Genomic DNA, 14,861 nt, shown 5'->3' with positions numbered 1-14,861 from the left:
GTTTCGGGCAAAAGCCCTTCATCAGGAATAAAGGCAGAGAGCCTGAAGCGTGGAGAGATAAGCTAGAGGAGGGTGGGGGTGGGGAGAGAGTGGCATAGAGTACAATAGGTCAGTGGGGAAGGAGATGAAGGTGATAGGTCAGGGAGGAGAGGGTGGAGTGGATAGGTGGAAAAGGAGCTGGGCAGGTCGGACAAGTCATGGGGACAGTGCTGAGCTGGAAGTTTGGAACTAGGGTGAGGTGGGGGAAGGGGAAATGAGGAAGCTGTTGAAGTCCACATTGATCCCTTGTGGTTGGAGGGTTCCGAGGTGGAAGATGAGGCGTTCTTCCTCCAGGCGTCGGGTGGTGAGGGAGCGGCGGTGAAGGAGGCCCAGGACCTCCATGTCCTCGGCTGAGTGGGAGGGGGAGTTGAAATGTTAGGTCACAGGGCAGTGTGGTTGATTGGTGCAGGTGTCCCAGAGATGTTCCCTAAAGCACTCTGCTAGGAGGCGTCCAGACTCCCCAATGTAGAGGAGACCGCATCAGGAGCAATGGATTTCTTTAGTCTTTATTTAGCCTCAATTTCTATAGTCATCCAGCATTCCGTATACCTACCAGCCTTTCCTTTCACCCTGACAGGAATATACTTTGTCTGGATTCTTGTTATCTCATTTCTGAAGGCTTCCCATTTTCCAGTCGTCCCTTTACCTGCGATCATCTGCCTCCAATCAGCTTTCTAAAGTTCTTGCCTAAGGCCACCTTACTGATCTTTGAGGGTCCCTATTCTCTCCCTAATTATCCCTTTGTCCTTCATGTATTGTAAAAACCCTTTGGATTCTCCTTAACTCTATTTGCCAAAGTTATCTCATGTACCCTTTTTGCCGTCCTGATTTCTCTCTTAAGTATACTCCTACTGCCTTTATACTCTTCTAAGAATTCACTTGATCTATCCTGTCTATACCTGACAAGTGCTTCCTTCTTTTTCTTAACCAAACTTTCCAATTTATTTAGTCATCCAGCATCCCCTACACCTACCAGTCATTCCTTTCATCCTGACAGGAATATACTTTCTCTGGACTCTCGTTATCTCATTTCTGAAAGCTTCCCATTTTCCAGCCTTCCCTTTACCTGTGAACATCTGCCCCCCCAATCAGCTTTTGAAAGTTCTTGCCTAATACTGTCAAAATCGGCCTTTCTCCAATTTAGAAATTCAACTTTTAGATCTGGTCTATCCTTTTCCATCACTATTTTAAAACTAATAGAATTATGGTCGCTGGCCCCAAAGTGCTCCCCCACTGACATCTCAGTCACCTCCTGTGCCTTATTTCCCAAGAGTAGGTCAAGTTTTGCACCTTCTCTCGTTGATACATCCACATACTGAATCAGAAAATTGTCTTGTACGCACTTAAGAAATTCCTCTCCATCTAAACCTTCAACACTATGGCAGTCCCAGTCGATGTTTGGAAAGTTAAAATCCCCTACTATAACTACCCTATTATTCTTACAGATAGCTGAGATCTCCTTACAAGTTTGTTTCTCAATTTCCCTCTGACTATTAGGGGGTCTATAATACAATCCCAATAAGGTGATCATCCCTTTCTTATTTCTCAGTTCCACCCAAATAATTTCCCTGGATGTATTTCTGGGAATACCTTCCCTCAGCACAGCTATAATGCTATGTTATGAAACAATAAGCAATTTATACATACAGTGCATCGTCTTTCATAAAAAGGTGTTCACGGAGACAGCTAAACATCACTGTATCCCATGGCAATGCCCTGACCAATCGGAACCTCCCTGCCTGGTCTGAACCAGGTCGTACCCTCCACCTGTGTTCACCTATCCGCACCGCACCACCTTGTCTTTCCCATCCCCCCACCCTTGCCTTTATCTGCAATTCCTCTTACATTCAACCCCAGTCTTGAAGGAGGGTTACACCTGAAACATTGACTTCTCCACTTTCTGATGCTGCCTGACTTGGTGTGTTCTTCCAGCCTCCTGCTTGTCTACCTGAGAATTAACATGACCGTTACCTGTTCTTGCTGCAGCTCCATGCCAATAATGGCCCAACCAATCAGCATCCTCTTCTCATCCTGTATAAAATGGTGTCTCTTATTGCAGTCTGTTCCTTATGCTCAGACTCTATTGAGTGAAGATGAAAGGCTTCAACTTTTACTCTCCTTTTAGAAATGTTTCTGCCATTTATTACCAACATTTATTTAAATAATATAGTAGAATGATATAAGGATGCATGATAAAGAACAGCTACATATTTGCCAGCATACATGGAATAATAATGAAGTAGACCAGGCTGTGCTGTTCCCCTGTGTTGGAGGATTTGAGCTATAGGGAGTGGCTGAACAGGCTGGGACTGTTTTTCCCTGGAGCGTCACAGGCTGAGGGGTGACCTTATAGAGGTTGATAAAATCATGAGGGGCATGGATAGGGTAAATAGATAAGGTCTTTTCCCTGTGGTGGGGTGGGGGGCAGATCTAGAGGGCATAGGTTTAGGGTGGGAGGGAAAATATATAAAAGGGACCTAAGGGGCAACCTTTTCACACAGAGGTTGTGCGTGTATGGAATGAGTTGCCGGAGGAAGTGGAGGCTGGTACAATTGCAGCCTTTTAAAAGGCATCTGGATGGGTATTTGAATAGAAAGGATTTAGAGGGATATGGGCCAAGTGCTGGCAGATGGGACTAGATTAGGTTAGGATATCTGATCAACATGGATGAGTTCTCTTTGACTCTGTGACTAAGAAGCAAAAAGAGGGGAGATGGCAAAATGGTATTTAATTTTTGATCAATGTGGAAAGCACCATAAATTTATCAATGTAATTCTAACATTTTCAGTCAATCTTATTAGAAAGGGTAAGACTGAGCTGATAAATATGCTATGTGGACAGTAAATCAACTCTACAAATCAGTATAGTTCTACCCGTTGCAAGTTACCTTTCATTCAGGAATGAATGAAATCAAGAATATCTGGTTGAAATTAGGATTAAATTAACTTTTTTCTTTTGAGTTACACTAAATCAGGTCTACAAGCCTCCCACAGCATGACAATTAACTGACTGATGTCTAACTAATGAAAGCGGTAAAGGTAACCGAGGAAGGAAATGACAAACTGACAATGACAGGAAAGAACAAAGAATACAGATCAAAATGCAAATTATCAGACAAGACTAGCCATTATGAAAATAACTAAAGGACAAAACTTAGTGCAAAGTGCAGTAATATGCCTTATGTACAATTGAGATAATAAGTACAATCTCATGTCCATTAAAAAGATTTTTTTTCTGCAGGATGACCTAGATTTGGAATATTGAAGGATAATGTGGCATTTAGAGAGGACAGGAAGCGAGGAAAGTAGAAGATCAGCTCTGTTAATTAAAGGTGATATTAGAACAATGAAAAGTGTTGGCCTATATTCAAGAAATATTCTGGGCAATGATGAGGAATGATAAAGGCAAGAGGTCACAAGTTATAATCTGCTATTAATAAACCTGTCTGTGCTTTACAAGTAAACCCAATCCACACTAATCATTTGGTGTTAATCAACAATTACCAAAATAAACATCACATATTAAACCCTTGTAAGTGGAGTAATGAACACTGCTTTGAAACTTTATAATTGTTCTTTTATAGCAAAGCTGTATAGAAGATCAAATAAATGAGCAGCAAAGGAGTGGAGAAAAAAAATGGTTTCTGATGTGTGAGCAATAAACATACCAAATCTAAAGTGAATGGTATAAGAAATTTGAATCAAGTACCATAAATAATTTTGTACTATTTAGTACATTAAAAATTTAGTGAGATAAAGCTAAACCTCAAATTTTAACTTGGATGCTGTGCTTTAAGCGTTATGCAGTGGCTCCCTGATTTACAAATGCCTGACTAAGGAATGTCCATACTTATGAATGTGATCCTATACAAGTGTGTATTAATATTAATTGTGAAGATCTTAGATGTAAATATTTCTTTGTAGTTATGAATGACCATTTTATGTTGTTCTGCATTGTGATCAGATTTATGAACAAATTGCCTTGCGAACAGACTCAAACACTGAACCCGTTCACAACCCGGAGACTGCTATATCTATATGATCACAAGTTACAATCACCTGAAAATTAATTTTACCGTATCATTGATAAATCACCTTCTTTTCATAGGAATTGACTGATGGAGTTGCAAAAATTAGAACAGTTAGAGAAGCTACATCTGAATGTCTTTGTCCACCTGGTGAGTATATTAGTCTTCAGTCGCATTTACTTGAGATTTTTCCTCGAGTTTGCATGCATCTCCTTACTGTAGCTGAAATGGATTAATACTCCTTCGGTGGCAAAGTAAGATTTTCAACTGATTCTTAAAGTATTCCACAAGTCCTCTACCTGGATAATTTGCTTTTCAAATCAGGCTCTCAAGATAGCATCTGCAAATGGTAAAGCCTAAAACAAGTAAGGCAGTAGTAAAGTAGAAAGGAATAAAAAAAGTGACCCATTACAGAGTTCCTCTGTCCATTAATATCTGTTGGGGGCTTTCCCACCAATACTTCAAGACAATGGTTGGAAAATCAAACTTAGGGTGATTTTATGTGGGGGGAAGAAATGTCCAGACTCTTTTTTTTAACCGTCAACTCTTGTATCAAGTAATCCATTTTAAAAGCTGTTACAAAATAAAGTGAAAACAAGTGACTGCCGGAGTAAAGATCATGATACAGTAAGCAAATAATGCATTCTGAATCCAAACTCCCCCAACCCTCCACACATTAAAGAAAAACATATTCGCTACCATTTGTAACTACAATTCCCCAATATCATAATCAACAAAGAAAATTAGCATTTTTTGGTTAGTCTCACCCACTTTAGTAAGTAACTTTAGTAATGCGCATGCATTGTATATATAATCCTTTTAAATCATGCAGGTCTTCAAGTGGTATACATGCACACTGTGATTTGGCATTTGATGGTTCATTCTCTCTGCATATGATCAAGGTGACAATGACTGTACATCGGTTCCAAGTTGCCATGTGGGTTGACTGTTAGTGAGAAAATTGAACGTTTATACTCTGACTAGCTGTCCAATGCTCATTGTTTGGCAATAATTTGACAGTTTTACCAAAGTGAAATTTGACATTCCCCTTGATTTTGGCACTCAATTCTGTTACTATTTCTGGCTTCAATAGTTTTTGGACTCTTTGAGTAATTTTGATGTGATGTGATATACGTCACAGAAACAAACTCTTTTGTCTAACCAGTCCATGTTGAAAATAATCCCAAACTAAGCTAATCCAACCATCCTGCTCCTGGCCCATATTCCTCCAAACCTTTCCTATTCATGTATTCATCCAAATGTCTTTTAAATGTTGTAACTGTACCCGCATTCTCCACTTCCTCAGGAAGTTCATTCCACATGCAAACCACACTCTCTGTTTTTACAAAAAAAAGTTTCATGTCTTTTTTAAATGTCTCTCTCCTCTCACCTTAAAAATATACCCCCCAGTCTTGAAATTCCCCATCTTAGGGAAAAGACAACTACCATCAACTCTATATCTATACCTCTCATTATTGTATAAACTTCTATCAAGTCACCTCTCAATCTCCTATGCTCCAGTGAAAAACGTTCCAGCCTTTTCTTTTATAACTCAAACCTTCCATACCTGGCAACATCCTAGTAAATCTCTTTTCAATCCTCTCCAGCTTGATAACATCCTTTCTATTACTGGGTGACCAGAACTGGACACTTATTCCAGAAGAGGCCTCACTAATGTCCTGTAAACCTCAACGTAACATCCCAACTCCTGTACTCAAAGGTCTGAGTAATGAAGGCAAGCATGCCAGATGCCTTTTTAATCATCCTGTCTAAATGTGACACATTTTAAAGAATTACGTGCCTGCATTCCCTCTGTTCTACAACACTACCCAAGGCCCTAGAATTATTTGTATATTTCCTACCCTTTATTTGTTGTACCAAAATGCTATACCTCGCATTTACCCAGATTGAATTCCATCTGCCATTTTTCAGTCCATTTGCCGATTTGATCAAGCTTAGAGACCTTCTTCACTATCTTCTATGCACCAGTTTTGGTGTAATGTGCAAACTTACTAACCATGCCTTCTTTATTCTCATCCAACTAGTTTATGGTAATGACAAACAAAAGAGGACCCAGAATCGATCCCCATGGAACATTGCTGGTCAAAGGCCTCCAGTCCCAAAAGCAACCCTCCACGACCCCTGTCCGTCTCCTGTTGTTCAGCAAATTGTGTCCAATTGGCAAGCTCACCCTGAATCCCATGTGACCTAACGTTACTAATTAGTCTACCATGCGGAACTTTGTCAAAGGCTGTACTAAAATCCAAACCAACAGTTGTTACTGCTCTGCCATCGTCCACCTTTTTGGTAACTTCCTCATAAAAACTCACTCAAGTTTGAGAGGCAATATTTTCCTTGCACAAACACATGCTGATTATCCCAAATCATTTTTTTGCCTCTCTAAATGTCCATAAGTCCTATCTTTTATAATCCTTCCAACAATTTACCCATAACCGAAGTCAGACTCATAGGTCTATATTTCACTAGCTTCTCCTTATAGCTTTTCTTAAACAAATGTCTACAAATTAGCCACTCTCCAGTTATCAGTCACCTCACCAGTATAATAGATAATGCAAATATTTATGCAAGAGGTCTCATAATTTCCTCCCTTACTCCCTACAATGTTCTGGGATGCATTAGATCAGGTGCCAGAAATTTATATTCTCTAAAATGCTGAGAATTTCCTCTTCTGTAATGTGAACTGTTTTTAAAACATCAAAATTTATTTCTCTGCATTCTCTAAACTCCATTTCTTTCTCCACAGTAAAAACAGATGTGAAATATTCATTTAGTATCTCTCCCAGCTCCTGGGGTTAAACATAAAGACGACTTTGATCTTTTAAGGGGTCCTGCTATCCTTTTCCTCTTATTGTATTTGTAGAATCTTTTTGGATTATTCTTAACCTTATCTGTCAATGCTATCTCATATCCCCTCTTTGCCTTTCTGATTTTTCTCTTAAGACTGCCCCTACACTCATTATAATGATGAAGAGATTCAATCGAAACAAGTTGTGTATATCTAAAATAAGATTCTCTTTAATTCTGCAGTAGAACCTTAATATCTTTATTCATCCATTGTTCCTTAATCTTACCAGCCTTACCCTTCACTCTAACAGGAACAAAATGCCTCTGAACTCTTGACGTCATACACTTGAACGTTTCCCACTTGTCAGATGTCTCTTTACCTGTGAACAGTCTACTTCCATCAACTTTTGAAAGTTCTTGTCTCATATCATTCAAATTTACCTTGCCTTTAACTTTTATGGAAGGCTTATCCTTTTCCGTAACCATTTTGAAACTAATAGAATTATGATGGCTAGATCCCACTTAACCAGGGGTCATACCTTAAGGTAAAGGGGTAAACCATTTACAACTGAGAAGAGAAGAAATTTCTTTATCCTGAGAATAGTGAACCTGCGAAATTCACCAGAGGAAATGGTTGAGGCCAAATCTTTGTGCTTTCAAGAAGGAGTTAGATATAGCTCTTGTGGCTAAAAGGATCAAGGAATATGGGTGGAGGGCAAGATTTGAGCTTGATGATCCACCATGATCATATTGAATGAGGGAGCAGGATCAAGGGGTCAAATGGCCTGATCCTGCTCCTATTTTCCATGTTTCTAAATGTTTCCTCGATGGCTACATGCCATCATTTCATCACTGCTTCCTGCAGTGCTCGGAGAAATGCACTATGTCATGTCGTTTCCCTAATTTAAGCAAGGTATTTGCCTTTCAATGCCACTGCTACATTAATGCTGCTTCTTGTTAAATCTGGAAGATTTCACAAACTTACTACCCTCAACTCTTTTCTGAGGCAGTGCTGCTCCTGTCAGCTTGTTAGCAATGTACATCTGTTTCCCTTGTTTGTATGGCATGTCCAGATGATATCCTTGCAAGTGAAGTAAAATTCTTTGCAGATGCTTTGGAGCAAATAGAAGCAGTTTGAGAATGATACTTTCAAGTGGGTTGTTTTGTGGTTAGATTGCATTGTCATTTCATCTCTCCCAAATAAATATTGGTTAAAGTGCTTGCCAGGCACTTTCTCAACCTGAGCAGAGTCGTTCAAATTGATTTATGTCCTGAATGTAAACACAAATATCTTGTCCTCCTCAAAGTCTCTTTAACAATGTCTATCAAATTGTGGTAACATCTATCTAGGTGCATGCAATAAACAACATCTTGTTAACCACAAGATTCCCATCTAGTTAAACCATGAATGTTTTTCCTCTGGACAAAGCAGCAATTTCATCAGGAGCAGTAGTTCATACAATGTGGAGAGCTGACAATCCCTACAACAGCTATCATCATGCTGAAAGGTGACTTCATGATTTGTGTTACAGTACCTCAGCAGTGGTTTTGTAATTGGTTATTTGATTCTAAAGAAAGCTTGTTCTGTGCCCTAAAATTCATGTATGTCTTTCGTAATGAGTTCCCTTAGTGGTTTACACTCTGATGAAAAATTAACCAAGAACTTTGCTAAATAGTTTAAAAAATCCAACCAACCATGTTCTTCTCTCCCATCTGTTGCTTATGCATCCCTAATACAGCTCATACCTTTTCAGATTAAGGAGAAGTCCTCTGGCTGCTTATAAATGAGGCATCTTTAATTGCATTTTTTTGTTGGTCAGCTTCAAATTCATCTAAAAGTCTCTCTAGCAGTCCCACTAGATTTTGATCCTGGTCAGTGATGTCCTCTTCCACCATGTTTCCAATTCCATACACTAATAGATCATCCACAATAACTTACACTCTGGGAAGATCAGTGCCAACTGCCTTGATACTCTTCTCGATCTCTGAAAATACCAAACAGCCCAAACAAACATCCATATCTGTCAAAATGTATCCCAAATATTACAAGATAATGGTTACTTTCATCCAGCTTCACTTTCATTGAGGTCAGTAAAGATCTTTGCCTTAGGGGAAGTTAGGACAACATTTCTTCAATGGCTGGCATGGGATAGTGAGATCTATTCAAAGCTTTATTGAGATCCTTTGGATCCCTGCACATTCTCAGTTTTTCAGGATTTTTTAACCACAATCACTGTTTCTAATCCACATGGGAGGAGTCTTAATTTTCTTGCTTGCTCCCTTCGAGTTCCAACTGTTTGTTCTTATCTTTCAGGCTGGACTTGGAATGAGATATTTAGAGAAAGGATAATCAATAACATTTGAAAATATCCAAATGGCTCTAACTGAAGAGCTAGTTCATTATAAATGATCATTTTAAAGGAGACAAGATAATCCAGTTAACAATCTTTTAAATCATAGTTCTTTTTTTACCTCTGTAGTGGTTGTTTTTAGTCTAAGAGGAAACATTTGATTAAGATGAAACCAAAATAAGACAGAAATGCAACTGAGGAGTTGACTTTTAATCAGCAATGGGGTTGAGGTCAGTTGTGGGTGCGCTTTGAAAATGAGTTGCCTAATGGCACGTCAGGGGTACGCTGCTATTTTCAGAATAAGGACTGTGACGGGAGGAGTCTGTGACCCACTTGTCTCCAATCAATGGCCTATTAGAATGCTTGAGAAACTTGTTCGTGAATTGAAGAGGGCCAGAACACACTATTTCAAATCGAAAGTTGGCAAAACTGAATGGTTTACTGCTTATTGATGCTGAGCTCCAGGGTGCAAGTGAGGAGCCATTAAATCATGTTTCTGCTGATTACTCATAACAATTCTATTTTTCTGTTGCCTTCAATGAGAAATAAATCCAATATGTTTTTAACATTCTTAAATCTAAATTGTTATGATATATTTCAAGGTAATCATCAATCAAGTTTGACAGTACAGTATAATGCTTTATTTTAAATGAAGTGATAACATGGAATATTGGTAAATCTATTGTATTTTAGCACAGGTACTTCTTCTTAAATGTGTGCTTATTGTTTTATGATGATTTTTTGGCTATAAGATTTAACAGATAAATGAGAATAATAGTCCAAAGAAAAAGAACAATTTCTGAAGCAGAATAAGAAAATCTGCATTATCCTTTTTGTGAACTTTATATCCAAATCAATGTGGAACCAATTGCAATCCAGATGCTGCTTAATTCTGACAGTGACAGTGATTTATTGTGATAATCTGAAATAAGAATGGTATGACTTGTATTTGAGCAAAACCAGGATTTAATTTCTTGCCATCAGCACATTTTCAATTTTTTTTCCTCTCATTTAGTTGAGGTACAAGTGATTTCACTTTTCGGCCAAGTCTGAAACTAATTGTTCAATGACATTTAATCACATAATGAGAGCCCAAGGGTGTGTTAATAGCTTATTTGTACAAGGAGAGATTAATAGGATAGGTTTTGTCCTGTGCAAATAAAGTTTGGTTATTTTTAAAAATGAAAAGAAAAAGTACCACAATACACACAATAGTATCACTAAGAGAAGGAAAGTAATTTCTGTAGAGAGGTTTCATTTATCTATTAATTTGTGAAAGATGAACGAATGATCTTAATAATGTAATTCTATCCAGCTGGGATATTTTAAGCAACACTAATCAGCTAGTAATAGCTTTTCCCTTTCCAAGTAGCCTCAGATCAGCTTCTAGGTAACTTCCAAATACTGGCTCTAACCAAATTAATCATAACTGCAATTAAAACAGACACTGCTGGAGAAACTCACCAGATCTGGAGGCAACTGTGGAGAGAGAAGTAGAAGTAAGGTTTTGAATCCAAAAAATGACTCTCCTTCAGAAATGATTATAACTATTGCAGGGTGTGAGGTGGTTCTTTTCCCCCTAAATGACAACTTAACTGTTGACACTCCTAGGATGATGGTAACTCATCAATTATAAGGTAGGTAAGGCCTCATCACAAAACTTCTTTGGTCATTGTGCTTGTATCTTTGGTCTCCCACAAACTGAAACCACCTCCTATTGCCCATTCAATTTGGATCACAATGATGGTTGACCTCTATTTTTGTCTGTAGCAGACACTTAGTGTAGTTACTGATCTCTGCAATATATTGTGTTTTGTTGGATTGTTATGAATGATAAATTCAATCTGGTAGAAAGTTTAAACCTATAGCACCACTCTTTGCCACTAGAAGGCATTTCTTACACATGATAATCTCTCCAGTATACATGATGACAATCTTTCTCTGATGTTTCAAACCCTTATTTTGCAGTTAACCATTTAAAATTCATTTTTTTAAAAACATATATAGAAATAAAAGTCTTAATTATTGATTAAATGTTTCAGCTACTGATGGCAACAAGCCAAATAGTCAAATAAACAGCTAAAATTCTGATCTTACATTCTAAATTCAGTTTATCCTCATTCCTCTAATTATGGATCAAGAGAAATGAAAAGAGAAGCAATGCTTTGGCTCCATTCCAGGGACGTGGTTCTGAGAAAAGTTATTAGAGTTGCAGGCTAATGGTTTCCTGAGTCCTAAAGGATTTCATCTTTTAGGATCTTCAAGGAAATGGTTAATGAGGCAGCTGCTGTAATTTTAATTTTCCAAAACTCCCTAGATTTGATAAAGATTTCTTTTTAGGTGGGAAAATAGTGAATGTAACTCCTTTTATTAAAAAAAAAATAAAGTGGGAGATTGAATGCAGGAAACAATAGGCTGGTTGGCTTACTGTGTTGTTGAGAAGATGTTAGAAAATATGACTATTAAATACATTTATAATAGGATACTTAAAACATTCAATCTAATCAGTTAGAGTTAAATCCTTTGTGAAAAGGGAATCCTATTTAACCAATTTGTTATAATTTATTGAGGAAGTAACATATGCTGTAAATGAAGGGGAGCCAGTGGATGTGTTGTACTTGGATTTCTAGAAGACATGGAAGAGGTGCTGCATCAAAGTTATTATGGAACATAAAAGTCTTTTGAACTGGCTTTATTATCACACACACTCAAAAGAGTACAATGAAAAGTTTAGAAGTCGCCACTTGCGGTGCCATCTTAGGTATAAAGGTATCTAGGTACAGCTTCAATTAGTGTTACAATGTCACCAACACACGGCACCATCTTAGATCCAGACTACCTAGTTACAATCCTTAATTATAGAATAGAAAAATGAAGGACAAAAGTTGCATTACAGCTATGTACAGTATAACCATAGGTCAGAAAAAGCAAGAAGCAAGTTAAAAAGACAAGCACTGCAGTCTATCTCCAATGGCTCTTCGCAGCAGACCAGCGGAGGGGTCTCCACATGGTCTCACTGCCATCACACTCCGCATGGAACCCAGTTCCTTGCCCAAGTTTGTGTGGGTAACATTGGGTATGGATAGAAGATGGGCTAGCTAACAGGGAGGAGATTTTAAATTGGGTCATTTTGTAGTTGGCAAGATGTAACTAATGGAGTGCCGTAGGGATCAATGCAGGGCCTTAACTTTTATAGTTCATATTAATGATAACATGGATAGATAGGAAAGGAGTTTGTGAAGGTGACATAAGGCTACAAAATGATATTGGTAGGTTTAGTGAGTGAGTGTAGAGCTGAAAATGTGTTGCTGGAAAAGCGCAGCAGGTCAGGCAGCATCCAGTGAACAGGAGAATCGACGTTTCGGGCATAAGCCCTTCAGTGAGTGACCTTGAGTGAGTGTAGGTCTAGCAAATGGAGTATAATGGGGAAACGTGAATTGTCCATTTTGGCAGGAAGAATAAAAAGTCATACTATTTAAATATTGTGAAATTGCAGAACTCTGAGATGTGTAAAGATCTGGGTGTCCTGGTGTGTGAATTGAAAATGGCTAATTTGCAAGAACAGCAAGTAATTGGGGAAGCTATTAGAATGTTTATTGAATACAGAAGTAGGGTGGGGGTGGGGTGTGTTATGCTTCAGCTACACAGGTCATTGTCAAGATCACATCTGGAATACTGTGCACATCATCAGTCTCCTTTATTTCAAGGAAGGATATAAATGTGTTGGAAGCAGTTCAGAAAAGCTTAATAAAATTTAATATCTGGAATGGGTGGGTTGTCTTGAAGATGGATTAGACAGCCTAGACTTGATCCCACTGGGGTTTAGAACAGTAAGAGATGACATGTATTCTGGGTAACCTAAGATGGAGGACAGGAAAAATTTCTCTCTGTAACAGTTGCCCTTTTTACTACTTTTGGAGGTATTTTAGGTGCTGGAGGTGATTTCCTCTAATTCCAGGAGCAGCAATTACTGTTTTATATGCAGTTTAATTGTTTTGGAACTTTGGGGGGAAAAAAAGTCAAAACAGCAGTTTTAAAAGGGAGAACAGGCAAAGGAAGCATATGGTGAGGTCAATCCAGGAGAGAGAAACAAACTGACACCACAGTGAACCTGTGCAGTTAATGCCTTTGCTGTTTGAATTCATGTATCAGTGGACATAGGAGTGTATCTGCGAAAATTAACTAACGGTCATGTTCATAACTGATCTTGAAGGAATGTGTTTGGTAGAGGTCTCAGCACAGAAGCAGATAAGTGAACAGTTGAAGTATGGCCTACAGAAAGTCTGCAATAGTGAGTAGAGTGGATTCTTTCTTGATTATGATTTTTTTGGAGATGTGTCTCTTGATTAAACTTTTAATAGTTATGGCTTTTTTTTTTAAACCTAGGGCAGTGTTTTGTAGAGGAATAAGACTGTGTTATTTTCTGGATCTGTAGATTGTGAAGGAGCAAAAATGGGCTTTAATAGAGTGATATGCGCTTATTGTCAGATGTGGGAGTTTAAAGAGTTTAATGGTTACTGAGGATTATATCTGCAATAAATGCTGTTGGTTTCTAATCTTATCAGATCGAATGGATCGGGTGGAGAGACAGTTAGAAGCAATGAGGAATTTGCAACAGTATGTAATGGATGGCAGTTATAGGAGGGGGAAAGTCTCAGATACAGTCACATAGATGGGTTAACTCCAGGAAAGGCAAGAGAGGTAGGCAGCTAGTGCAGGGGCCTTCTGTGGCTATACCCATTTCAAACAGGTATGCTGCTTTGGAAAATGTAAGGGGCGATGGATCTTCAGGGGAAGGTAGTACGAACAACCAAGCTTCTGGTATGGAGACTGGCTGTAATGCAACGAGGGGTACGTCGGGTTCCAAGAGATCAATTGTGTTAGGGGGCTCTCTAGTTCAAGGTACAGACAGAATGGTGTGTTGCTTCCCTGGTGCCAGGATCAAGGATGTCTGAGGGTGCAAAATATTCTCAAGGGGGAGAGGGTCCAGCAAGAGGTCATTGGTTCCAATGTGGACAATGACATAGGAAGGGAAAGGTTGAGATTCTGAAGGGAGATTAGAGTTAGGCAGGCATTTAAAATGGAGGTCCTCGAGTAGTAATATCTGGGGGGGTGGGACCCAGGGAGATAGTGAGGAAAGAGGTCAATCTGAGACTGGTACAGTTGAGAACAGTCCATCTTCCGTAGTTACACCGGCACCACTCCCCACCTCTTCCTCCGCTAATTAATGACTGTATTGGCGCCACCTCGTGCTCCCGCAAGGAGGCTGAGCAATTCATCAACTTCACCAACACATTCCACCCTGACCTTTAAATTTACCTGGACCATCTTTGACACCTCCCTCCCCTTCCTGGACCTCTCCATCTCCATTAATGACGACCAACTTGACACCGACCTTTTTTTTTTTACAAACCCACCGACTCCCACAGAGATTACACCTCTTCCCGCCCTACCTCCTGCAAAAATGGGTACACCTCTTCCCGCCCTACCTCCTGCAAAAATGGGCAGCACGGTGGCACAGTGGTTAGCACTGCTGCCTCACAGCGCCAGAGATCCGGGTTCAATTCCCGCCTCAGGCGACTGACTGTGTGGAGTTTGCACGTTCTCCCCGTGTCTGCGTGGGTTTCCTCCGGGTGCTC

General features: G+C 39.2%; 1 protein-coding gene across 3 annotated transcripts in view; it reads left to right on the top strand.

The window, feature by feature from the left end:
• LOC122556638 (collagen alpha-1(XXIII) chain-like) overlaps nt 1-14,861 on the top strand; it is a 229,667-nt gene that overhangs the window by 10,910 nt on the left and 203,896 nt on the right. For all 3 annotated transcript variants that reach the window (XM_043703584.1, XM_043703583.1, XM_043703582.1), the window contains exon 2: nt 4,147-4,216. In XM_043703584.1, the coding sequence (XP_043559519.1) occupies nt 4,147-4,216 (70 nt within the window). The remainder of the gene's footprint in view (nt 1-4,146; nt 4,217-14,861) is intronic.

This window comes from Chiloscyllium plagiosum, chromosome 14 (assembly GCF_004010195.1).
Source record: "Chiloscyllium plagiosum isolate BGI_BamShark_2017 chromosome 14, ASM401019v2, whole genome shotgun sequence".
NCBI lineage: Eukaryota > Metazoa > Chordata > Chondrichthyes > Orectolobiformes > Hemiscylliidae > Chiloscyllium > Chiloscyllium plagiosum.
Note: the sequence above shows the minus strand (reverse complement) of the source record. Positions and strands in the feature narration are given on the sequence as shown.